Below are 27,689 nucleotides of genomic sequence, written 5' to 3' on the forward strand. Positions count from 1 at the left end.
ACACACACACACACACACACACACACACACACAGAGAGAGAGAGAGAGAGAGAGAGAGAGAGAGAGAGAGAGAGAGAGAGAGCTGTTTATTGCTAAGAATCTTTAAGATGACGTTTCCTCTGAATTTGTAGATTGACTTATAAATGCTGGGTGACGAAGCAAACCAGCATATGTGGTCTATGACTGCAAACACGGGGGAGCTCAGAGCAATGAGACCTGTTAGTAATTTCAGGGAGCAGTTGAGACAACTGAAACTAGGGCAGAGCGCAGACAATGCCAGAGGTAAAATCTCAGCATTTGTGACAGATTCTTGAAGTCAGCAAGAAGCTTGCAGCTTAGAACTTCCTGTTTTTTGAGTGTTGGACACAGTGACATTCAGTAGTGAATACCAGAGGGAAAGAAGCAAACGTAAGGTTTGGGAGTCATAATCAGCTGGTTTCCCATGCCTCTGTGAACCCGACAAGATGCCCAATCCTAAGTGTGCAATTCAGAAATCTGGAGTACAACGCTATATTCAGATGGAGCAGTATGCTTTTGAGAGGTGTGTATCCACAGGTAGTATCCAGAGCACACAAAATTATGTTTAACTTATGTTTATACCAGTAGGTAATAAATGTCATACAAAGTAAACTTAACTCACATCTGGTCAGTTGACTATAAATCACACCTTGTTACTATCCCCACTTCCTACATTGGGAAATTTGCTCTCCTGATATTAGTGGGCAAACTTACCATAACATGGCTAATGAGGTTCTAATCCATAAGCAGAGATCTATTTGAATCCAGGATCTGTGTTGAAAGTAGCACATGTCTACAGGTTACCAATGGAGACCAGTTAAGTCACTCTTAGCTGATCAATTTTTAGTGTGTTGATTGTTAGGCTGAATTATTTGTGGGCATGTTCACGCATCCATCAAGGACTGTGTCTCTGAGTGTGCACAAGTGCCTTTCAGCAGGCACCGACTCAACATTTTACCTGAATGTCCTCATTTCCTTTCTAGTAGTGGTCCTATCTCTGATGCCTGTATTGTGAGTGGTCCCACTTTGTTGACGATGCATCTGCAGTACTGAGATGGAGGAAACTCTGTTCAAGGTGACAGTAGCAAAGAATCAACCCAAAAACTCAAACATCAAAACTCTTTTCTCTGTTGTCTTGACCAAGGACTCCATTTCACTTCTATCCACCTGTATCCATATTTTTCTACTTACATAGGATTTGATTCATCTATAGAAAGGAAGAGGCAGCTGTCTTTTGTTGTGTAGATGAAGTCCTGTAGATGGAGTCCAGTCCACAGAATGCCATTTGTGGGTTAATATATTGACAGGCAATGTGCTTTCTCTGGATGATTCCTCTCTCTGTGTGTACGTATCTCATTCCAGACTTAGAAAAGTTGACTTCTAAGTGTGGTTCCTTACACTTTGCGGTACTTCATGAAGGTCTGGTGGAAGATACTGGTTTTTCTGCATATGCATGCATTCTGCAGGCCTGCACGGCAGCTGTGCGATTTTTTTTTTTTTTGGTTTTTCGAGACAGGGTTTCTCTGTGGCTTTGGAGCCTGTCCTGGAACTGTCTCGAACTCACAGAGATCCGCCTGCCTCTGCCTCCCGAGTGCTGGGATTAAAGGCGTGCGCCACCATCGCCCGGCCAGCTGTGTGATTTTATACATTATATTGTCCAGTTTCAGAAAGCTACACCCTTATGTAATTTATGGCCAATGGGATGTAGTCTTTAAAATAATGCTCTCCAGCCAGTTTTCAGTATAGCTGCTTAGATTAGCATTTAGACTCCTTACCTACCTCCATACTGACAATGAACCAACCGAATGAAGATTCACCATTTTTTGTCATTCTTTTTTTTGTTTATTTTATTTTTTTTAGTTGTTGCAAAAAAAACTTTTTTTCGCCTCCTCCCCGTTTCCCATTTCCCTCCCCCTCCTCGCACACATCGCCCCCTCCCCGCACTCCCCTACCCTTCTCCGCCTCCCCACCACTCCATTCCCCCCTCCCTCTCGAGAATGAAGAGCAGTCTAGATTCCCTGCCCTGCGAGAAGTCCAAGGTCCTCCCACTTCTATCCAGGACCAGGAAGGTGAGCATCCAAACAGGCTAGGCTCCCACAAAGCCAGTTCATGTATTAGGATCGAAACCTGGTGTCATTGTCCTTGGCTTCTCATCAGCCTTCATTGTCCGCCACATTCAGAAAGTCCGGTTTCATCCCATGCTTATTCAGTCCCAGTCCCGCTGGCCTTGGTGAGCTCCAGTTCCACTGTCACAGTGGGTGGGTGCACCCTTCGTGGTCCTGACTTCCTTGTTCATGTTCTCCCTTCTTCTGCTCCTCATTTGGATCTTAAGAGCTCAGTCCGGTGCTCCAGTTTGGGTCTCTGTCTCTATCTCGATCTATCGCCAGTGAAGGTTCTAAGGTGATATGCAAGATATTCATCATCCATATGACACTGAGACCCATTTTAAAATCCAGACTTACAAAACAGAGACTGTCACATTCTTCCCCTTCCTTGAGTTCCCAAAGTCTCTCCCGCTCCCTCTTCTGAAATGTTCTTTGACATAGATATTACATTTCCTGTCAAGATATCAATGCAGTAGTCATGACTACCTGTATGAAGTTTGCAAAAACAACCAATCAAACCACAAACAAAAGCAAAACGACCCACCGCTCTCATCACCACCACCACCAGCAGCAGTAGCAGCAGCAACGCCACCACCACCAACAGCAGCAATAACAAAAGGAAAAGAGGATGGCAGGAGGAAGGGGAGGAGGAGGACTACCTGGGAAGGGACTGGTGGTGGGTGAGAGGGGACGAGAGAGAGCAGCAGGGTGGGCGTGAGAATGCGATCATAGCATATTGCATATGCCATGTTATCAAGAATTAATTATGTAAAATGGAAGTTAAACTTGGCAGATCTTAAAGATTCTTTACCCTCTTCATTAGCTTCTGGGTTGCTTTTCCAAAGAAGGCCATGGTAGTAAGAGGATGGAATTTTGAGAAGGAGGAAGGGCAGAAAAATGGAATCTCAGGACTGCCAGAACATCATCGTGACTACTGGATCTGATGTCTTTTATACTCCCTTTCTGCATTTACTGTTGCTTAGTCACAGCAAATGAAGACACTGTGGGACTTGTGTGTTGATGCCTCTGTCAAGACAAGCAGACTTCGGTTGAGCATCTGTTCTCTGTCTCTGACAGGTGCAATTCTCTCTCTCCCCCCTCCCTTTCTCCCTACATAATTTCTCTGAGTGTGCACCCAGACAGAGAGCCTTTGTTTCACCATAGACTCAAAGAGCCATTTCTGCTACTGGAAAGTGGGGTGACTTTGTCTTGTCTGGGGCCTTTAATTCTTTGAGTCCCAGTCTTTTGATCTATGGAGTGGAAAGAGGTGTTCCTGTGACTTGGCCTTTTGTCTGATCCCAAATAAATTCCATGTCACATTGCTGTAGAAGAAAACCCAAAAATATTAAGATCATTCTTCCACTTTATGGGCATATCTGTATATGTCTATATATCTAGTAATACACAAACCTGTGTATATATGCATATATGTGTTGGGATGTTTTGTAGAAAGGTCTACAATGATTTTACTGGACACCGGTGAATTGCACATTATGTTTGGTGGTACTAAATTTTATTTTTCTTCTTTCCAAATCTGTATTCAACTTTGAAAAGAGAAATGAAGAGTACCTATCTTCCACAAAACTTGTCAGATATCAAATGAGATCAACACAATGGAGTTGTCTTTGGGGTTCATTAGACAGAATTTCCTATGCTCTGTGAGTCTGCAAAAGCTAACATGCTCCCTGGTGTACACAAGCTCTGCTGGTCTTTCTACAGCTATACCGGCTACTTTGTGTTCAATCGGAATATATTATGAGAGGTAACGAACAAAAACAAACAAGTGATCCTCAGAGCTTAACTATTTTTTATTATATTGATATCCTATTAACATTTAAGAACTGTAATTAAGAACATGTAACATTTATTCTTGGCAAGCAATGGCTGGAACACATTTTTTTCCCCCTGTGGAGTTAATGTTAATATTCATCTACCTAGCTTTCTGTCAGCTCTTTCCATGATGAGAGGTAACTTTTCACAAGTATATACCAGAGTTAAACCAGTACAGTAAGAACAAGGGTTCACCTGAGGTTTTAAAACAGACATGACTTAGGGCAGAATATAGACTCTTGAGGAGGGACCCCTCATCCTGAGCCAGTCTCGTCACTTTCACCCTCTCTTTATCTCAGTGTCACCCCATAGACTAAGCCAGTTTGCACTGAGTAACTAAGACATCATTCTGTTTGATTCTTCATCATTCTGTTTGATTCTTCATTTCTATTATAGTTTTATACAATGCATTTCATTGTCTATATGGTATTCTTAATACTCTTTGTAAAATATCACTCAAATTACTTGAAGTGCTTTTCGTCAACCTTTTACAATTTAAGTTTTTAGAAAAGAACTTACTGTTCTTGGAATTGTTTATATTATCTCCGTAATTTCCAATTTCATCTCTGTATCTACTCTATCCTGCAATGTGCATATAACTGCTCTCATGATTTATTGTTGTCCTCGTGTAACTTTTCTCTTAAGTTTAAATTAGAAAGATCAGATGGCATTGTAGTATAAGACAAGGTTATAGAGATCAGGGAATAAAAGCACTGGAAAGTAGATACTGTAGCAGAAGTAAGTTATTTGTGGTGGTCATGAGATACAGTGTTCAGGTTCTGCCTCAGTCCTGAGCCAATCCTTCCATGCCGGAGATTTTGGAGGCCAGCTACTGATGTCTGCTCTACAAAGGGCTGCTTACCCAAGGACTCTTTTCTTTCCCAGGGGTGGCTCATACTCAAGAGTGTTTGTTGATTTACCATACCCTTCCTGAACCAATTCAGCTGACTTAGCAACAAGAACAGAGACAAAGTGGGAAAGCAGGCTGCGGTAATCACCAACCACACAGACCCACACACTGAAGCTAAGAGGGTACATGTCACTCCCTCCCAGCCAAATCTTTCTCCAGAATGAAGAAGGCAGCATCAGGGAATCATGAAGAGCGAGTGTTTGCTTCCATTGTGGCTGAAGAGAAGAGGAATGAGAAGGCGTGTAACACCACCAGATGTTCTCACCACTCAGAATCTCCAATGTTCCCCTGTCCACATCCCTCTGCGTGTTTCCTTTCTCTGCTCTTAGACATTTCTTCGTCAGTTCACTGTGAAATATCTTTCTCTTAGGTTAGAAAGAGAGACGTATTGTGTCATCAAAGAGAAACCAAACTGTCTTGTTTATACTTTTCCTCTACACTGAACTGACTGTGGACTTAGGCAGTTCCTTGTTGTTGCACAAATCAAGGTAGCTCTCTACCAATTCTAAATCCTTAAAGATTCCACTGTGCAGAGCCTTTGAAACTGCTCAGACGCAGAGCTCTCACTGAGCACATCAGCTCTGAGGACCCGACTTCACATTTACAATTTTAAAATTGTAAATAAATTGTAAATTTATGTAAGCCTTATTCTCCCTTTGTAGCGCAGACTGCTGCTCACCCATCTGCTCTAATAGTCTTCCTGATCCTCCCCCTGCACACACAAAGGATTTCTCTTCTTCTGTCCCCCAGCCCCTTCTGCAGTGCATCCTCTGGGAGTCAGAGACAGTGACTTCTAAGAGGGCGACAGTCAGGAATCACAAACCTTGATGTGGGCCTTGTCAGCCTCACCTGCTTCTTAATCATCCTCTTCTACCATTGTATTTAATATTATAACTATGATTATCTTAATGTGAGCATGATGATGCAGAGGCATGGCATGCCTGTGGTTTTCCTACTTGGCATGGATACAAAAGGGATTAGGACTCAGTCAGCTTTCTTTGTGAAGTCTTCATAGTGTCTAAGAACCAGACCTGCTGTCACGAAGCCTCCAAAAGTCCCGGAATGGTGAGTGGAGGAGAGGAGCTCTGGGAAGCCAGGGTGAGTATCGATTCCTCAGCTCTGTTTCTCCTGTCTCTTCAGGGAAGCTTCTACGTCCCCTCAGAGAACTGCATACAGCATGCACACAAGAGGCACCGGGACCTCTGTCTGATGCTGCTCCATGCCTATCAGGGCCTCCGACTCTATTTCCTGGTCATCATGAGAGACATTCCTGAACTGCCCACCATGGAACTGGGTAAGGGAGTAGGCCCAGAAAGTCTCAGGTCCAGAGATGACTTTCTGTGTTGGAGTGTGGATAGAGAAAAGGTGGTATGCTTTTGCAGAGGTCCTGGTGAAAACGGGATTGGTCATCTAAGCATTTCTGGGCTCTCCCTCACTGTATTAAGAGAGACGCTTTGCAAGGACAAGGCAGCGAGAAAACATATGAGTGCCCCAAGACACCCACACACGCCTTTATGCATCGGATATTTCTTGAACACCCACAACAACCCTGTCCAATAATTTGTTTTATTAGCAATAATCTGGGTATTATACAAAGGGACATATGAACAAAGCCAAAGCATCTCATAAAGGCAATTCTTTTTGCAAAAAGGATGTGTCAGAACCAACACTGGGCTAGAAATATACCAGAGCCACCACAGCTCCTGTCTATCATCCCTAAAATAGGTGGTGACTGAGTCTCACCTCATTGGTGGGAGCTCATCTTCATGATATGAAGTGACTGTCTAATCAAGCCAAGGGGAAGGGGAAAGAAGGGCAAGGGGAAGGGAAAGCCTTTTGAGTCCTTCAGTTTGTTTCAGATTATCAACTATCACTGGTTAGTGTGCACGTGCGTGCACACACACACAAATATGCATGCACACACACACACATACACATTTTCTAAAATGATATGTGAGGTTAAAGACTTTTATAATTAGGATGAAATTATAGAATTACAACTTATAAACTTGTATAACAGCCTTACAAAATAGCACTATATCTGTAGAAAATAATTGTGCATACATATATATTAACACATATAGCCATTCATATCTGTTATATTTGTGTGTATCTAATTATCTCATGGTGTATCCTCTGTAGGGTTTTAGAAACCTGCTGTCACATACCCTATTTGGTTATGGTGAAAAAATAGATTTTTTTTCCCCAAACTGAACATAATGGAGATTAGTGAGCCTAATTACCTCTCGAGTAATAATAGGAGAAGTCAAACATGGGAGGTAAAATGACTACTGAAAGCCATAAAGCACAGTAATATGTAGCCATGACAGAAGCCCTGAGATCCTGCATTGAACTGCCCGGAGGAGGGCGCTTCAGTCCTCACCCTCCTTTATAGTACACTATGTACCATGGTTCTGCCCCAAATCCTTTGGATCAGAGGCTCAGTGCAGACCCTAGGATTCAACGATAATGCATATTTCAATGTCAGACTCCCAGTAGTGCTTCCTTCATTGTGGTCCCGCTGGATACCAACTTCTGTGAGAACCATATCATTTGCTAGTGTCTGTGGCCTGTGTTTTATGAGCAGCCTGCATGACAACGATATATTTGCAAGTTTCCCTTTATCATCAGACTATGGAGTTGGTGATAGCTGGGTTCCCCCCTTAGATTCCTTAGACTCTGTCTCTAGTCTACAAAGCAAAGGAGTATTTCTAGTGCTTACATTGGATTTCAGAGACTCTTGTTACCTAGTTTCATCAGCCATGATGTCTGGTCAAGCCAGTGCATCCTTTGACGGGGATGCTTTCAGAAGCCAGTCTTGTACAGGCTGTACAGACAGACACAGGAGACTCGGGCTGTGACTCTTCAGTAGAGGACTTGCTTTGCATATGTTAATCCTTACGTTGGGCCACCAGTTCCACAAAAACAAAGCAAAAGGACAGTGCAGAATCAGAGCTCCTTATGAGCCTCAAAAGAAACTAGATTTTCTTCAGCAGCAGTTAGCAATAGAAATTTCTGTTACCTAAAAGAACCAAAGTGATTTATTCTCTCAAATGTTTTTCAACATATTTTTGTTGAGCATCTTCTGCACATGGGGTGCTGTGCTGGATACTTAGACTATTGTCTTGTTCAAGAGAAATAAAGTCTATTGTACTGGTAGGCCATGGATCTGAGGTCATCAGTCAGGTAGGAAGGTCAACAGGACACAGAGGTGCTAAGAGGTTACTCAAGTTGCCCTAGACAGTACAGCGACATGCAAGTGACAACACTTTGGCATTGAGGAGCTAAGAGAGAGTTCAAACCCTGTCAAAACCCTGACCATTAAATCACAAACAGCTGGAGGCCATTTGTACAGGCTGACAAGCTGTTGCATTGTGGGCCACACTGTGGGTGGCTTGGATGGTTATTGTGCTCATTAGTCTCATGGTCCCTGGAGCCTGGAGTCCACTCAGATATGTCACTCCTCTTCCTTGGGCGTCTGACTTTTCAGATGCATGATGGAGACACAGATCCATATTCTCTGTTGCAAAATATATGTTTGTGAGAGCTTCTCTCTTTCTGTCTTCTCTTTCTGTCTCTGTCTCTCTCTCTGTGGGTAGGTAGGTGGGTATGGGTGTGCATGCACATGTGTGTGGATGCATTTGGAAAAGCATAAATAAATGTACACTAATTTAGGGCATGCAAAGTGCTAGGCACTCTTAGGGGTCGATTATAATTATAATTCCTCTCGGTAGTCCGCAGTCAGTTTCCTCTTGCATTCAATCCACTGTGTCAAATGAGGTTGATTCTCTTCAAATTCTGATTAGCAGAGTCCTCTGGAGTTGCCTTTGTTTCTCTCTGACTTCACCGTGTACAACATGAAATGTAGGCCTTTTCCTTTAGTTAACATGTGCAGCATTTAAATGGGGTCTGTTTAATTGTGTGGTCTTTGTTCTTCCTTCCTAGAGGCCCTTGCTGTTGAAGAAACCCTTTCTCAGCTGTGCTCAGAGTTACAGGTAATTACTGTGCTGACCCTGTGCCCGAACTTATGGAAGTGCTTATAGGACCGGACCAAGCTAGTCCTGTCTGCCACACAGCATGCCAGTCACTGAAGCCACAATTTTTCCCAATGAGAAAAAGTGATTTCACAGGTACTGAAATGTGGGGGTGGGTCTGACCTCAACTCTACCTCCCCGAGGAAAGGCCTGAAGGGCTTCTGTGGTGTAAACGAAGGGGGTGTCTGAGGCCATGCTGGGAAGTAAGATTGGCAAGGAAGAAAACTAATCGTGCTTTGAAGATGTCCAAGAGACTTCGCGGTTGTTCACGGGCAGCAGGTTCAAAAATGGCAGCCTTAGCACTGTATGCAGGTGGAGTCTGCAGATGCCAACAGGTCATGCATCTAACACTGTGCATGCTCAATGAAAGGATTAATGGCTTCAACCCATTTAAGCAAGACAAAGCTATCTCCGTGTCCCTAAAAACATAGGTCAAGGGCACTGTCTGGAGCAAAGCTAGTGATGAGCGTGTTACCTTACTGTTTACCACCATGACTTCTGTTATCACTCAAGCAGTGAACACTAACCTACAACCTGGGAATCAAGAAGATGTCTTCAGGGTTTCCCTGGGTTTCAAAAGGAAGACCATTTTAGTCTTGGTGCTTAGGCTTAAGCTGGCTAAAGGAAAATGACTTGACAAACTTGCAATAGGAAAAAAAAATAGTAATTTCATGTTGGGGACTTGGTTCCAACTTTGTAAGGCAAACAAGAGTTGTGCCCTTGGAGAGTGGGTGCAGAATGCATGTGCTTCTCTTGAGTCACTTGCTGTGACTGAGTTTCCCCGGACCACTCTGTAGAGTGGGACAGCCACACTTCACTAATGTAGGCTGGGACCACCGTCCTTTCCAAAGGAGAGGAATTTAATATTCCTCTGACCTGGTGAGTGACAGAGCTATTCAGTGCTGGGAGTTGGTCCCAAAACAGACCTTTGTGCCACAGTGTTGACAAGTTGTTTCGGTCTTTATCAATTTTAGTTTTCCTATGTATGAAGCAGAAACAGGGGCTGAGGAGATGGCTCAGAGCATAAGGTGCTTGCTGGCCAAGCAGGAAGACCACACTGCAGATCTCCAGACTCATATGAAAGAATAGGGGAGCCAGACTTGGTGGCTGCCTGTAATACAGCATCCCAGGGGCAAGCAGACCAGCTAGACTAGTCAGAATTGTTATGCTCAGTGTTCAGCAAGAGACCCCGTCTTAAGAAATAAGGTGAGATCCATTGAGAAAGATACCCACTGTCATATTTGGGTATCCAAAAGCATAAACATGCATGGGCACACATGCACCTACCTATACATGTGCCAACACATAAACACCACAGACAAAGGCAAAGAAAAAAAATGCATCTGATTTTGGATCTCTTTCTTATAGCTTAAAGCAGGCACATGCCTGCTGGTTATCAGCTACTGTTTAATGTACACTATATGAAACTTCCTCTTTTAATCAGCAGAACATTTTGGGGGAGGAGGGATTAGGGCCCAGCTCACAAAGGTGAGCTATTTTACCAGGGACTAGCAGAACCACCAGTCACCATGTGGCAGAGTCTCTTACTCCCAGCCCAAAGAGAATGTAAGAAACAAAATGGGTGAGAAGAATAAAGGTAGAGTCTTTGAGCTCTGCACATCGGACCTGGTGGACGACAGAGGATGCAGGCAATGGTAACGTCAGGGTTGTTTTTGCCACAATCACTGCGGTGCCCTGGCTTGGCGTTTCCTCCTTCGCTGAGTAGTTTCTAGTGCTGCATGGGTTTTTGGAAGGCAGTGTTGTCAAACAGTCAATTCCTTCCCTCCTCTCTTTGGCATCTTCATGAAAGTCTCCCTAGGAGCTATGGCACCTGTTGACCCAGTAAATTTTGATTCATTTCAGTCAGCATTTTAAAATTTCCATGACTTTTGAGCACCTGCATCAGCCCTGGGGACTTAGAGATGACCCCTTCCCCTGGAGCACAAGGTGAGGGGAGGAGTCTATGCACTCTTGGACTGGCACTGATGAATAGCCCATGAATGAAATAATATCTGGGCAGAGATGCTGTACGTGGTGGCAGGATCCCAAGTAGTGCCAGTCATTCTTTTCAGGAGAAACATCTTAGTGGGCTCTAACTAAGATGCTTTGAAATCAAGAAGTGAAAGAATTAACAGCAAAGCCTTGTGCTTTTTGCACTAGGGCAGTGATGGAGATCTGAAGTGGGAGGATCCTTGGTCCAAGGCTACTAGAGGGAGAAGTGTGATCTCTGCAAGGGGGAGGTTGTCTGAAATCTCAGGGAGGGAGCTGAGACTAATGATCAAGACACCTTACTTCCCCATTAACCATGGTGCCAGGATGAATTCTCCAAGTCACTAGGAGTCATGGAATAGGAGGAGGGCACATCCTTTGGGGCCCATGTAGAAGAACTTCCAACATCTATGCATGAGGAATGGTCTTATCTCCATCGATTCTTTTATGCTAACTGCATGCCCAACCATGCATGCAGTTTAATTCTAGCTGTGTCTACCTAGAGTCAGAAGCAGGTCCCACAGGTTAAGAGCCAGTCTTACAACATTGTCACTCCTCAGATACCATTTCTGAAACTGTCCTTCTTTGACCAGTCAGCTACCAAAGAGATGTGGCAACCCTAACTTTTTCAATTTAGATAATTTCATTTAATGACTTAGAGAACTCGGGAAGTATTTTTTTAATCATTACCAGGCTACCATAAAGGACTTTACAAAGGACATTACAAGAGGGCATTGGTTAACATCTAGATGAAGGATACATAGGGTCAAAGTCTAAAAGGAGGCCAAGAGTGGAGTTTCTCTTTCTTGAGTTTACCTGTACCAACTTCAGGCAGGTGGGTACATTCAGCAGCCTGGGAGCTCTTAACCTTCCAACTTTGAAGGTTTCTTAGAAGCAGATCTAGAGCCCCAAGAAAATGACCTTACTCCAGTAAGGCAAAACATTTTACTTCAACAAGGACATATATGGTCATGTCCAGCAAGTGCATATCCACACCCAGTGAGGTCTACTGGGTTTTTATTCCTAATGCAAAGGGGTCCTTTTTTTCACTGAGTTGGCGGAGCTTGGTCTCACACTCTGACACGGCCAGGCAAGTCAAACCAGCGTGTTATCAAAGTGCAGTCCCCAGAAGACGATACAACGATGGACGAGTTTTATCTCAAAAAGAGCTAGGCCTGGAGAAATCTGAATTTCTGCCAAGTAGCTTCTTTACAATTTTTCATGGAAATTTGCTTTATATAAATGACAGTACTAATTTTTCCATGTATGGAGGCTCCAGTAAAGAGACATGATTAGGTCCTGGGCCTTGATGATTCCCTCAATCCCCAGCACTTCTTTCCTTGAGATCTGGGTACAGTTCTCACTTCCCAGACTTGAGCTGTTTTTGTTGTTGTTGTAGTTGTCTGTTTTGATTTGATTTGATTTTCTGAAAGCATCCTCTACCCTGTGGCTGGCTAGGGGCCAGCAAAAGCCACTTTCATGAGTTTGTTACATAGAATTTCGTGATAAAAGCTGCACACCCTCCCATCTCTAGGGAGTTTCCAGGGGGTTAAGGCATTCCTTGCCAGGAACTGAAGGCTGAAATGCACCTTGTGCTCTCCACGAGAAAACTAAGATAAAAAGTGTGGCTAGGGGTTTATCTGCATTTATAGCAGTGAGGCTCGCAGAGCAGCCTCCTCACAGCATCCAGGGATAGGAAAGGAGATGCTCACACATACTCACAGTGACAAGTAGACACTAAGGAGTGGGGATGCCTTAACGTTTCTGAGGGAATTGCAGCCCTTGGATGAGATTACCAAACGGGACAGGGTTCCATGGCAGCCTTTACTTGGTAGTACTGAACATCATGGCCTCGGTCCCTGGGACGTTTGTCTTGGACAATTTTGTCACCTCTGGTGACTGTAGTGGTTTAAGTGCGAAGTTTGGAGGGCAGAACCGTTAATAACTTCATCAGACACAGTTCCCAAGGGACGTACTGCTTACCTCCATCTCTTGCCGCAGAGTCCCAGGCTGTAGGAAGGTTGTCGTGATGTGATTCTATTTTTTAAATTCTCTGACACTCGCATATGTGCATATAATTAATTGTATTTTTCATTTTGTCCTCTACTGTCCTCTTTTATGTCCCCCTCCTTCCCTGGCTGAAGTTCTTCTTCCCAAGTTCCTGTTCTCCTTTCAGGACCTGTGTATGTATGTGTATTTGTGTGCATGTGTGTACATGCACACACTTGTGTGTCCCGCTGAATCCCATAGTTCTTTTGCCGAAACAGGATTTACTTTGTAACCACATTTTATTGGAGAATTTTATTTTGTAAGAAAGTCTAAGAATCGATGGAGCGTAAGGTATCAGCGGGAAGGGGATGAACTTTATTGCTCCTCAATTTGCTTAATGGAATGACTGGCCTGTAGATTGAGTGGTGGAAATATTGCGGGATACTCAGAAACCCTCCCAAATCAGAGCTGGAATTTCGTTAGAGATGAACCGGCGCCACCTGCTGGCAAATGATGAACAGCAGCAAATGTAGTTCTCTCAAGGCTGTATTTCTTGAGAGAATGTATTTCTCTCAAGGTGGTGAAGAGTTGGATGGTTTCAGGTAATATAGGCATTGAAAAACCCAGAGGTCTCTAGCAGGAGAGTACCCCCGAGGCATCTTTACTTGGTGTGAGAAACTGTTTGGTGCTGGTCATTGGCCACTCAGATATTCCCGCTATACATACAATCAAAGAGGAGACAACCCAGCATTTACAGCTTAACGAGACATTGGTTTGCTCTGTGATAAGTCAGACTCTGCCCATATGACCAGAACAATAGTCGGGGAGTGGAAGCAAAGGATAGCAGAGCAGGGAGGAGGGGAGGTCTTGACTCTGTCTGGGAAGTTAAGGTGCCAACAAGGAACAGGGAAGGGGGTGTCAGACACCTGGGAGGGAAAGGTACTCCTCCAAGTAGAAGTAACAGCAGTGTGAGTGTGAAATACATGTCACACATGAGCATGAGCATGTGTGTGTGACCAGCTTCACCGCAGCATGGAGAACATGAAACCTAGCTATAAATGGTAGACTGGAAATCTGGGTTGGGGCCCATGCTAGGGAGATGCTGAGGGTCTTCCTATAACAAATTAATCAAACAGGGTAGCTCGCCCCTTACTAAGGCTCTAAAGGGTCTCCTTGGACTTGCTGAGCAGCGTTGGAAATTAAGTCTCATTAGTTTAGGTTTTTTTTTTTTTATTATAGCAATGTAAGATTTTTTTCAAAGATATAAAAGACTGTCTGCTATTTACCTCCATGAACTTTTGGGAATTACTCAATTATCTGGTGGTTGTTCCTGGAGCTGCCCTTTTCCGTTGGGAAATATCCAAAGAAAGGACACAGCAAGAACATGAGACTTGGGTTTTGTTTTGACTGTGTCAGCCAGACCTCTTGTCAGAGGCAGGTCTTGGCTGTTTTCCTGTTACTTTAATAAATCACCCCACCAAGAACAACTTTCAGGAGAAAGTGTTTACTTTGGTCTGCATCTTCAGGAGGTTGGTTATTACTGTGGGAAGTCACGACAGAAGCAGAGGGCAATAGACAGTGGTTACGAGCTCACTGTCTATCTCCTTTTGTACAGTCCAGGATCCTAGCCCAGGGAATGGTGCTGCCCACAGTGGGTGGGTGTCTTTTCACCTCAATTTACAGAATCAAGATTGTCCCTGATGGGCATATCCAGTGCCCAAGGTGATGTCACCAAATTGACAGTTGATGAGAGTTTGAAAGTACCTTGCTCCCAACCAGAAAGCAACCTTTAGAAGGCCGATTGTCTGAAGGAAGCCCTGGTCTAGATGGGCCAGGTGAGCAAGAGGAGTTCTCAAGTCCCTGCTATGGAAGAGCTTACCTTAAGTTCAAAGAGGCAGAGAATATATTAGGTTAGGACCCCATAATGACCACACACACACACACACACACACACACACACACACACACACAACATTCACCTCATTTTGAAATGGTGAGGTAAAGACTCAGTTGAGAGTGACTTTAGGACTTCGGTTTCTATGCCTGCTGTGGTTGTTGTTATTTCTTCTTCTCTTGTCTAGCCAATCCCTTGGGAGGCCAGCACTAACTAGCTCTTCATAGGTACATATGAACTCTCATTATAGAGAGGCTGCTGGGGCTAGCGGGGCAGCACAGGGTTGCTGTGTTTCTGAGTCTCTCTTGTGCCTGCATGCCCCTGTGTGGCAGAGACTTTGTGCATCTTTTTCGTGCATCATAGAACATCTCATACAGGCATCCACAGTGTCTGGACATTGACCTTGTTTAAGCTCTTACGGTGTTGGTCACCCACAGAAGGAAGGTCCGATGGCTTAGCAAGGATGACAATGCCACGTAATCATGTCTTTTCATCTGTCCATCAGATGCAGTAGGCTTCTTACACTCCATGTGTTTCAGCAACTCCTGGGGACAAAATGAAACCCCAGTGCTCCAGGTGGTCTGTTTTCTCCAGCTGGGTTCTACCACAGAAGCCATTGTTCCCACTCCCTTCTCAAAGCATTGGTATGAACTGGGAATAAAACATTTAACAAATGAAATTCTGAGGTTCGCTTTATATACAAGCAAAGTCAGGGGTCACAGTCAAGCAAGCAAGGTGTCCATTAGAATGATCTATGAAGCATTTGACAAGTTCTAGTATCTGGACTGCACCTCAGAGATTTTAACATGGATGTAGTCCTCTGTGAACACATGGATAAACCTTAGCCTCCAGTGGTTGTAGCATGCAGATGACATGGAGAAGCATCTGAAAGATCCCGGTTGATTCAGGAAGCAGGAAGAAGCCTGATCACCTGGAAGGCAGAATATATCACCTCTTCAGCCACTTTCCATGGCCCCTATGTGACATCTAGAATACATGCCTTTTACAGTACTCTGTAGGTGTATTATAGCTAAGCATGTAGTTATAAGGGAATGGAATGTTTATTCCCGGGTGTACTTATATTTGTGTGTATTTATATTTGGCTTTGTAAAATGCAGCACACCCTGTAGCATAAAATGAGAATGGAATAAACAGAGAAAGAGCTTTAGAGGAAAGAATGTGCCTAAAGCCCAGGTGATCACGGCTTTGGGAGTGGTCAAGGTAGCTATGGGAGCCTCGCTCCAGAGAACTCACCTGTGATGGCAGTGGCCCGAGATTGCTGGTTTGTTAGCAGGTAAGGCCCCTCCTTCACCTGCTACAGAAAGCCACCCACACTTGTGTGTAATTACACAGGTCCATGTGTCAGTAATGACAGAAAAGTCCTCCTGTGGATTAATTAGAAACTTCTGTAACCTCCTCTGAAGATGTTTCTATAATCAACTAGGGAGGAAACAATTCTCCCAAAGACTCGTTTAGTGAATATCTTTCTTTTTTTCCCTTTGCACCTCTGGTAGTTGAGCTCAGAGTTCATGCTGTGTCTGTCAGTGCCACTGTGGTGGTGTGGGAAGTTTGGAGAGCAGAATCAGAAGCCAAGCAAGACAGGGCAACATGCTGGAGGCACAGAGCATCTCTCAAGGTGCTCATCCATATATTTCTAAAGTAGAGGGTTGCTGAGCTTAGATTATCCATTGCTACTGTGCTGGAAGTAGGGACACTTAGATGTCAAGCTCCCAGTACAGACAAATTGAGACAGTGGCAAGAAAGCAAACCACCCTTGTAAGAGGGATCATGAGGAAGGTCTGTATGGTCAAGGACACCTGTTCAAGAAGAGGTCAAGATAAAAGAGAGTCTGAGATGGATAGCATAGTGCTATTAGAAGTAAGGGAAAATAGAATTGACCCCCACGTCATTCCCACGTTGATGACAGACCATACCACAGTGACGAAGAGGATAGGAGAGGTAATCAGAAGTTGAGAGGACAAGGCATTTTAAAGAGAGGATGTTGCCTGAACAGTGGTCTGGTATTGCAAATAGACAGATCTACGCATGCTGCTATAGGTAGCTCATCATGGCTGGGATAATTATTTTGCATTGGATAAGAGGCATGGTAACCTTGGGTAAGGCAGAGATTATTTCCGGGGGCAAAATAGTGCTGAATGTAGGTGCAGATTATTGGCTGTCATTCTGGTAGAAGAATCCAAATATGAGCTGCTTGGTTTGAATTTACAAGCCCCACTTTCCAGTCTAGAGTTTTCTCAGCGATGCAACCTGTTCCTGAGGTCAACTTCCCTAACCCTTCCACCTGTGTCTCTGACCTTTCATGATCCTGTATGGGACTGAGCCACCAATGTCAATGGTCATCAAAGGCGAATGCACCTCTTAGAAGATGCTGTGTTTAACTGGAGTCTTGCATCTAAAAGCTGGTTTTCATAATAAAGCAAGCATCTCCATGTGTTAGAATTCTCACTGTCCAGCCAACATCTCTTTACTGCTCTCTTACTCTTAGATACCTCCTTCTACCTGCTTTGCTTTCATCCAGAATCAAACCTCAGTCCCATAACAATCACAAAACTGTATCTGGAAACAGCTGTTTGCTTTGTTCCTTCAGCGAGGAAACTGGGGCACAGGACAAAGGAGGTAAAGAGACTGGATTTGAATGGTGTGGCTTTGTGAAAGCCTGGCGCCACCTTGCTGGTATGCATTCCTATCTCTGCCATTACAGAGATCCTCTCTTACTCAGCATAGGTGCTGCTTTTTCCAGACACATTAGCAAGACAAGGAGGATGCTCATTAATTGTTGTGCATTGATGAGACCTGGGCAGGCTTCTTGTTGCTCCTCAGAGGAGCATTTGATCTTCTCACCTTCTGGTAATTCAAGTTTTTCCTTTAGAATATAGTCCTCCCCATTAGAAACCAGCTATCTGTCCAACATATTCTCATCAAAAGAGTCTTCTCCAAACTGACTGACTTGTATTGTAGTTAAGGTAGCCTGGAGTCTTCCTTTAGAAGTGGTAAGTGATGGTTAAGGAGATGATGGCGTTTAGTGACCTGGCTAGTTAAGTACTCTGGGATTATAAGGAGTACCTTATCTACTGAGATACTTCAAGATACCTAGTGAGGTAGAACATGTGGTATCGTAGTTAGAGAGTTCTTCAGTTAAATCCTAGCTGGGTGAAAATTGGACATTCTAATAAATCACTATTATTTTACTTTCCTTGAAAGGATGGTTTTACTACTCTACCTACAAGATGATTGTATGGATTGAATATGAAGCATGTATAAAATGTCTGGTCCTCTACCTGCAAAATAATCAGTATTAGTAAATGGAGCCATTGTGATTATAAAACACTGAGTTCAGAGTTTAATGAAATACAGAGTAGATTCTAGTGCTAGACTCTCTGCTGTGGATGTGTGGGTCTATGGGAGGCTGATTCCCCTGTGGTGTAATAGTGCATGCTGAAGGAATCCCAGTCTGAGATGCTAATATTTTGGAAAACTGGGTTCTGAAGTGATTGGATTGGAAGTTTAGGGTAAAGAGTCAAAAATGGCTGGCAACTATTTATAAATGGAGCATAATTTACTAGACAAGACATTTCTGGACATCTAGAAGTAACCCACACTTAAAATATGCATGAAGAAGGAAGACATAGGCTTGGGATAGTTACAGGGTATCTTGTATGAGGCTGTGGGCTTGGAATGTTAATCTATAAATGAAAACTGCCAAATAGTTTATTCTCATTGCTGCCTCTCTCAACTCCCACACTCAAAGGGACAGGGCAACCCAATTCTACATTATGTAGTATGAGATCCACGCTGTAATACCACATTGTTACAGCACGCTAGGCAAAGAATAGCATGAAAGAACATTTGGTAAAGGTCCCAAGGCTGGAGCAAAATAATAGAGCTAGGTCATTGATGGACACTCTTTTCTCTCTGCAGATGCTCAACAATCCAGAGAAGATAGCTGAGCAGATCAGCAAGGATCTTGCCTGGTTGGCCTCCCACTTGATGGCTCTGTGGACCCAATTCCTGGACACAGTGACTCTGCACTCCCAAGTGACCACTTATCTCACCCAGGAACATCACACTTTGAGGGTAAATTGTAAAATTCTTTAAACTCTCTGGCTACATGCATTTATAGTTAAGGTGAAGTTTTACAAGAGTTGGTTCATTGAAAGTAACATGACTTGGCTTTGTGCCAATTTATCAATTTCAACACTGGTCCCACTCAACTGTGAGTAAGCATTGTGATGTCAAAAGCTCACTTAGCTATCCAGCCCTATTCTGCCACTCATAAAACATCTCCCTTATCTATGTCTTATGATAGCTGAGCTTATAAAATTAACTATTGCAAGAGTCTCTATATATTTAGGAAGAAATACTTTCAAATGTAAGGTGTTGCCCTCATCCTGGCTATATATGCATAGGTATTCATATATGGAGTGATGTGGATCTTCTCACTCTGGGCAAGAGAAACAAGTGTCTGAGGATCAGAGTTTACAAAGCACCTAGCAAATGCTGCTGGCTTTTGTAATTCTCCATGTCGTGCATTTATTTATCATGCCCATTTGAAAAAAAATCTACTATTCTAGTAGAAAGAATAAAACTTGAATATAAAAATGAAAGCAGAACATGGATGAGTTTCATAAAGATACACCACACTGCCTGGGCTAAGAGCTGTAAAGACATGTGGGCAGCTGTGGAGGGTGGAAAGCCTCTTCTTTCAGACCTCTGTTGTATTTCTTTCCATTAAAACACAACCCTTAATCTCCAGACTCTCAAGCTGAGAAAATGGAGGTCACATCCACTTGAGGAATTAAGCTGTTTGCATTGTCATCCCTCAGGTCCGAAGGTTTTCTGAAGCTTTCTTTTATATGGAGCACCAAAAACTTGCCGTCTTGACCTTTCAGGAAAACCTGTAAGTAATAAATCGCACACCCACTTCACCCTGTTAAAGTGGCCACCCCAAGGCATTCAGCTCTCTTGCTTTGTTCCCACTTCTCTTTCCTTTCATCTCTTGCTGTGAAACAGACACTCTGCTCCCTTCTGCACACACTCTCTACAATCCTGTGCAGGCAAAGGAAGTATACACACTGGGGAGGCAGAAGCTGCAGGTGGCAGGGAAGGTCGATAGCCAAAGGTTTCTTTTGTTGAATGCCATTATGTTCTATAGAGAAAAATCCAGACTCCCTAGATCTCTGCAGACATCTGTGCTCAGTCCTTTGCAAAATGAATAGAAGCAGGTGGTAGGGCTACATGCAATGTCAGAAAAGCCCAATGATGCTGTAGCTTAAACATATATTTACCATAATAACTAAGCCCAAGATCTCTAATCAGAAGGAATGTTGCCTTTCTGAGAATGCCTTCTTCCAGAAAGAATTGAAAAGTATCAAGAAAGTGTGAGTGCTGATGAGAGATAAGGTTTCTCAGGTTCTCAAGGATGATGGGTGAAGACCTCACCAAGATCTTTTGGACACCAATATTTTGTTTTGTATAATCTGATCACAAAATAATGGCAAGAGGAATCACGTTTGAGAGACCACAGCACGTCTACCAGAAGAGGCTGGGGTAATTTTCAAGTTGATTAAGACTGATACAGAAATCTATCTTCTTTGTATATATAATCCTGTTTCCTCCACAGGGTTTATTCTGTATGCAAACTACAGTGACATTTAGTGTTTGCTCTTAGGTGATGAAAGTGAGCAGGACAGAAAGGAACATGAATCTGCTATGGAAACAGTTTGTTTGGACACCATTAGAGTCTCCAGCAAACACATCAACGCATGCATTCATTTATTCGTTCATTTCAGCCTTAGGCTAGAACTGGATGACTAATTCTAAAGCTAGCCTTGGCAGTATGAATCTGCTAAATTTAAACATAACTTTGAGGGATCCCGAGCAAAATGCAGAAACTCAGAACTACAGAAAAGTAAACAAATAAACAAACAAAAAAACCTAAGACATTCCTGTAAGTCTCTCCCAGATACTTCTGGTAGATGTTCTGTGTCTCTCAAACAAGACTCCCCTTACCATTATTTTTTTTAAACAGATTATTCAAAACAAAATATTGGTGGCCAAAAGATCTTGGTTAGGCCTCCATCCACATTCCCCAGCAAACCTAAGAAACCTCATCTCTTATCAAAAGGAAACCCTTGGTGTTTGTGTTATGTTGTGTGAACTTTTTTTTTTCAGGGAGTATAAACACATGTGGAAGTGAAAATCACAGAAGTCATTGCTCTCTATATTTATTAATTTTCTCATCCCTTGATTAAAATACTAAAGAACATCTCTTTAAAGAAGGGTGGCCCACAATTTGAAGGGTCATCATGGCAGGAAGTCATGGCTGATCACATGGCATCTAAGTAAAGCAGATCAAGAAATGTCCTGAGATCACTTCCTCTTTATACCCATAGTATTCCGCCTGGGACCCCACCCTATTGATGGTACCGCATTCAAAGTGGATCTCTCCTCCTCAGTTACACTTTGGAAAAATACTCACAGACATGCCCAGAGGTGTGTCTCCTAGGTGTTTCTAAATCCGATTTAGTTGACAATGAAAATTAACCATCACACTCTCCATGCAGAATTTGGTTGGAGTGCCAGCCTCTAGACACCTTTGCAAAGTGTTCATAACACAAGGTGTCTAGTGATGTGCAATGAGTGAGTTTTCTTCTGTTGTCAAGTTAATCTTAATTAGAGCTAGTTTTGATGGTTCGTTTTTGTCAATTTTACCAAATTTAGCATTACGTGGGAAGGGAAAACTAAGATCAGATGGTCCAGATTAGGTTGGCCTAAGGAAATGTCTATGGGGATTGTCTTGATCAACATGGTGGAAGCGGAAAGACATGCCTACTGGCAGTGACACCATTTACTGGGCAGGGCATCTTGGATTATATAAGAGTAGAGAAGGCAAACTGAGTGCAGGACGCATCTGTTATGCCTTGATCTTGACTTTGATGGTCCAGCTGCTTTCATCTCCTGGGACTTTCTGCAATGATGGATTATAATCTGGATGTGTGATCCAAATAAATTCCTTTCCCCTTCAGTTGCTTTTATCTCAGCATCAAGAAAGAAAATTGATGTACTGCTCTTAGTTTCCTGATAGGGGATGTCCTTGAGTATGCTGTGAATATGTTGTATTACCATTAGTTAATAAAGAAGCTGATTTGGACAACAGCCAGGCAGAATAGAGCCAGACGGGAAATCCAAGCAAAGAGACAGGGAGAAAAAGGATGAAATCAGGGAGACACCAGCAGCTGCCGGGGAAGCAAGATGTGAGGTAACACACCATATGTCAGAACATAGATTAATAGAAATGGTTTAATTTAAGATGTAAAAGCTAGTTAGAAATAACCCTGAGCCATCAGCCGAACAGTTTGTAATGAATATTAAGCCTTAGAGTGGTTATTTGGTAACTGGTGGGTGGGAAAGAAACCTCCAGTTACGGTTTCCTTCATCACAAAATGGTCAAAAGCAAAAGAAGAAAGGAGAAAGTGCGAACATCCACACATGGTTCACAGAATGCAAACTACAGATCCTCCAATGTAAACGGTGATGGAAATGTAGGTGGTGATTGATGAGTGAACATTAATTGTCTTGTGGACAATAGACGAGGTAAAGAATGCTGCCTTGTAGGTTTCCCATGCTGACAGATAGGTAGCTTATAAATTAAGTCATTCAGGTAGTCACAAGAATAAATATATAAGCAAGAAAAATAAAAGCATAAAATGAGAAATGGGTATGGCTAGTTTTTTTTTATGGAAATCTCATTTATTTATTTTTTTAAAAAGAAAACAAACTGTTTTTATTGTACAAACCAATCCAAGTTTCCACTCCCCGCTTCTCCCATTCACTTCACTAACCCTCCCACCTCACCCCCATATCCACTCCTCAGAGAGAGTAAGGCGCATTGATTTGTGGAAGGTCCAAGGCCTCCCTACTATATCTAGGCTGAGCAAGGTATCAACCAAAGAGACTAGGTTCCCAGAAAGCCAGTACAAGGAATAGGGATAAAACCTGGAGCCACTGCCAGTGGCCCTGCTGTCTGCCTCAGTCATGCAACTGTCAACCACATTCAGAGGGACTAGTTTTATCCTATGCTTGTTCCTTCTTAGTCCAGTTAGTGTTGGTGAACTCCTGTTACCTCAGGTAGACTATTTCAGTGGGTGAACCCTTCATGGTCTTGACCTCTTGCTCATATTCTCATTCTTTCCACTCTTCAGCTGGACTTTGGAAGCTCAGCCCAGTGCTCTGATGTGGGTCTCTGCCTCTGTTTCCATCAGTTGCTGGATGAAGGGTCTATGGTGATATACAAGATATTCATCAGTCTGTCTACAAGGCAAGGCCAGTCTAGGTACCCTCTCCTCTATTGCTTAGGGTCGTGGCTGGGGTCATCCTTGTGGATTCCTGGGAATTTCTCTAGAGCCAGGTTTCTTGCTAACCCCATATTGGCTCCCTCAATCAGGATATCTCTTTCCTTGCTCTCATCTCTGTCCTTCCTCCATCACGACTGTCCTGTTCCCTCAAGTTTTCTCATTCCTTCACCTCTCTCCTCCTCTTCCTCTTTCACTCTCCCTTATTCACCCACCAGGTGAAAGATGGTATCTCAGATTTGTTCTGATTTGCATTTCTCTGATGGCTAAGTGTAGTAGGGAGCTGCGGGTTGCATTCCACCACCCAGCTCCCGCCACTGGCTAGCTTTACCCGAAATAACAACATACAAACTGTATTCATTTAAACATTGCTTAGTCCAATATATCTAGCCTCTTCTTGGCTAACTCTCGTACCTGGACTAGCCCATTTCTAATAATGTGTGTAGCATCTCAAGGTGCGCTTACCTGGAAGATTCTAGCCTACGTCCATCCTTGGTCGGAGCTTCATCGCGTGTGCCCGGGAGAGGGGAGCATGGCCTCTGCTCCAGAGAGCAGAGCTGTCGAGTCTGAGCTCACTTCCTCTTCCTCCCAGCATTCTGTTCTGTTTACTCCACCCACCTATGTTCTAACCAATAAAATGGGCCAAGGCAGTTTCTTTATTAGCCAATGATCTTCCTCCATCAGCTAAGGATGTTGAACACTTCCTTAAGTATCTTTTGGAGATTTGAGATTCTTCTGTTGAGAGTTCTCTGTTTAGTTCAGTACCCCATTTCTTAATTGGGTTATTTGGAGTTTTGATGTCTAATTTCTTGAGTTCTTTATATATTTTGGAGATCAGTCTTTTTTCTGATGTGGGGTTGGTGAAGATCTTTTCCCATTTAGTAGGCTGTCTTCTTGTCTTATTGACTGTGTCCTTTGCTTTACAGAAGCCTCTCAGTTTCAGTAGGTCCCATTTATTTATTGCTGCTATCAGTGTATGTGCTACTGGGATTAAATTTAGGAAGTGGTCTCCTGCGCTCATGCATTGAAGGCTGCTTCCCACTTTCTCTTCTATCAGGTTCAGTGTAGTCAGATTTATATTGAAGTCTTTAATCTATTTGGACTTGAGTTTTGGGTATGGAGATAGATATGGGTCTATTTTCATTATTCTACATGTTGAATCTAGTTATGCCTGTACCATTTGTCAAAGATGCTTTCTTTGTTCCATAGTATAATTTTAGCTTTTTTTGTTGTTGTTGTTCATGGGTGTGTGGATTAAGATTCAGGTCTTCGATTTGATTCCATTGATGATGGAGTGTCAGTATTCAGAGGCATAGGTGATCTCATCTCTCAAGATTCATCATAGTCTGGCCTGGAAGAGGATTTCATGTCATAGATGAATCTTCACCACCTTTCAGTAGGCTGTGGAATCAACAGATGGATTTGGGACAGATCTTTATAAGTGAGATGGTCTGGATAGCACAGGACAAGATATAATATGTGACTTGGGGGACATGTGTTTATTTATGTTTCTCAGTGTATATGTGTATATGGGTATGAGAATGTGTGTTTACCATGAAGATGACTGGACAGCCATAAAGAGTAATTTGCAAAACTAAGATGAGATTTAGCCTCGGCTTATGGGAAGGCTGCTTGTAGCTGGCTGTCTTCTATGTTTGTCCCATGTCTCAATAATGCTTTTCACACAAGAAGGGGGAATACATGACTGTGGAAAAGAGCATGTTGTGGAGATTCATAGTGCTGTGCCACCTCTATAATAGGGAAGCTGAGATATCACCTCAATTTTCACAGCTCCCGTGTTAATGATTATAATAGTTTTACTTAAATTTAATTTTAATCACAATATTATTGTATCACTTTCCCTCTTTTCTTTCCTCCTCTAGCTACTCTCATTTCTCCCTTGCTACCTCTCAAAATGATAGTCTCTTTGTTCTTGTACATTTATGTGTGTATTCAATATATACATATATATGTAATATACACATATATGTAATATATATATATATATACATAAATATTAAAGTAAGACCGATGTTGAGTAAGTGTTAACCAATGAAGAAGCTCATTTCTGTGGCAGAGACTAATTCTTCCTCTTTTCACGGTCATTAGTTACAGGTAGCAGCTACAACACCATTTAACATTTAATAGGGCCATCCATTCCTTCTGGGCCTGGAGAGATAACTCAGGAAAATGGTTTCCATGCAAACCTAAAGACCCGAGTTCAGATCCCCAGTCCCCATGTAAGAAACAAGCTGTTACAGCAAACACTTGTAATACCAGCACTGCGGAAGAAGAAACAGTAGGATCCTTGGGGTTTGTTGACCAACCAGTTTAGCTGAATTAGTGAGCTTCAGGTTCAGGCTGACAAGCTCCACTATAATCTGTATGGAAGCTAGAGACCCAGAGAAGCTAAGGATGTAGCTCAGCCACGTCTGAAGATCTTGGAACCAGAGGACCAGTTTCATGGCTAACAGCCTGAAGACCTGAAGGGTAAGGGTGCTGCTATGAGCCCCAAAGTCCAAAAGTTGGAGAACCTGGAATCATGATGTCAGATAAGAGGAGAAAACAGAGATATCCTGGCTTCAGAAAAAAAAAATGTGTACCCTGTTCATGCACATTCTGTCTAGGTGCTCAGCCTGTCAGATGGCAGCTATCCACCCTGAAGGTGGATCTGGGAGGCCTGTATCACCAGCTTATAAGCCAATGTCTTCTGGCTACACCTTTCCATACTCAGGAGATCAAAGGTGGGATGGAGTGAAGAACTGACTGAAACAAGATCATATTTAAATATTCAAATTATTGAATATTCAAAGAAGCATAAAGATACAACAACCTCTAGAGCTTTGAATAAGAGAAAAAATAACCCATTTTTGTGTAGAAAATGGGAAAAAATAGAAAATATACGATAAATATTTAATCCATAAAATTTATATGTATTGCCTTAATTAACATTTTATATGTATATTTATATGAAATCTATATATGCTATCAACCCTACGTGCGTCTGGGTTGAACTCATGGTGCTTCTGTTGATGATGATGTGATGCTTAGAGAATTTGTTGTGGACCTGTGTAGAGTTACACATCACATTTGTTTTATGGAGGTAAATAGTCCACATGGCTGGGAAGTGAGATGAGTGTGTCCAGAACACAGCCTGCTACATAAAGAGATGCAGGCAGGCAGCAGGCAGCAGGCAGCAGGCAGCAGGCAGCAGGCAGCAGGCAGCCAGCCAGCCAGGCAGACATAAGGTCAGTCTTTTCCTAAACCTACAATCCCTAAGTTCTCCTTCCTTGGAGGAAAGTGATTGAGTTCTTATACACAAAAATTGTAAAAACATTATTTATCTTTTCTTTCATGAGATAACATGAATTTGCTCTATTCTGAGGAGGTAAAGTCACATGTCCCTCCAAACTTTTAAATTATTAAGTAGTAACAGCTTCAGATTCTGAAATCAAATTGTTATTCTTGGTTGAAGGATGTTTAGGTCTGGAAGAATAAATACAAGCTTTTAACGTTCCTTTATAGAGAAACAAAACATATGATGCCTGAATTTATTAGCTTACACACCAATAAACACTGGCAGTATCTACATAGTACCAGAAGTACTTCAGGTGGCTCTCATTCAGCTGCACCAAAATATATCTCAGACTCTAAGTAGCTTAAAAAGTTTAAGATGCTGGAGTAATATATGAGTAAATTTAACCTTCTCTTCCAAAGCACACATTTTAGATCTGTAGCCTTTTCTTAACTAGTCTTTTAATAGCATGATGCCAATTACTTTCCACTAACCAGTAGGGGTAGCTCAGTACCACAATCCATTGCACCAACCCTAATTCCTGGAGCAGTTCCTCAGCAAAGCAGACTGTCACTTTGAGTGACATCTTATATGGAACAGGCAGACGGTCATTACCTGCATCTGCTAACATCATTGTTAATGCTTTTTTGGGGGGGGCTTAAGACTACTGAAAACCTCCAACCCTGTTTGGTTGATTACCTTCTGTGCACCCCCCAGGATCCAGACCCACAGCCAGCTATCTCTGGACATCCGGAACTCAGAGTACCTCACCAGCATGCCCCCACTGCCCGCAGAGTGCCTGGATATTGATGGTGACTGGAACACCCTGCCCGTTATCTTTGAGGACAGATACGTGGACTGCCCTGTCTCAGGTTTGTCTTTCTCTGTTGTGTTGAAAAGACTCAGGAATTAGGCTTTCCGTGTAAGTACTAGTGCATTAACAGACAGTGCCATTGGAGATCTGCGGTGGGGAGGGGGAGTCACTGTTCACAAGAGTATGAGAAAATCTAGGCATTATTTTCTCTTTAAAGGGGAAGGAAGAGTTAGTCTCCCTGGTCCCTTATGGATCAAAATGTCCTTGGCACTTGTGGTTTCACCTATTGAATTACCTATATAATGAGAAATACATAAACACACACACACACACACACACACACAACCTAAAGACTGGTGAAGATCTTTTGTTTTCTAAAGAGTACAATTTTAACTATATTCATTTCATTTCTGTCTTTCTTTCCCTTCCTTCCTTCCTT

At 42.8% G+C, this 27,689-nt stretch overlaps 1 protein-coding gene across 3 annotated transcripts in view; it reads left to right on the forward strand.

Moving 5' to 3' along the window:
- Fam135b (family with sequence similarity 135 member B) overlaps positions 1-27,689 on the forward strand; it is a 272,906-nt gene that overhangs the window by 212,284 nt on the left and 32,933 nt on the right. For all 3 annotated transcript variants that reach the window (XM_005354527.2, XM_026782497.1, XM_026782496.1), the window contains exons 8-12: positions 6,004-6,157; positions 8,809-8,858; positions 18,709-18,864; positions 19,614-19,687; positions 27,154-27,308. In XM_005354527.2, the coding sequence (XP_005354584.1) occupies positions 6,004-6,157; positions 8,809-8,858; positions 18,709-18,864; positions 19,614-19,687; positions 27,154-27,308 (589 nt within the window). The remainder of the gene's footprint in view (positions 1-6,003; positions 6,158-8,808; positions 8,859-18,708; positions 18,865-19,613; positions 19,688-27,153; positions 27,309-27,689) is intronic.

The sequence above is a fragment of the Microtus ochrogaster genome, chromosome 15, assembly GCF_000317375.1.
Source record: "Microtus ochrogaster isolate Prairie Vole_2 chromosome 15, MicOch1.0, whole genome shotgun sequence".
NCBI classification, from domain to species: domain Eukaryota; kingdom Metazoa; phylum Chordata; class Mammalia; order Rodentia; family Cricetidae; genus Microtus; species Microtus ochrogaster.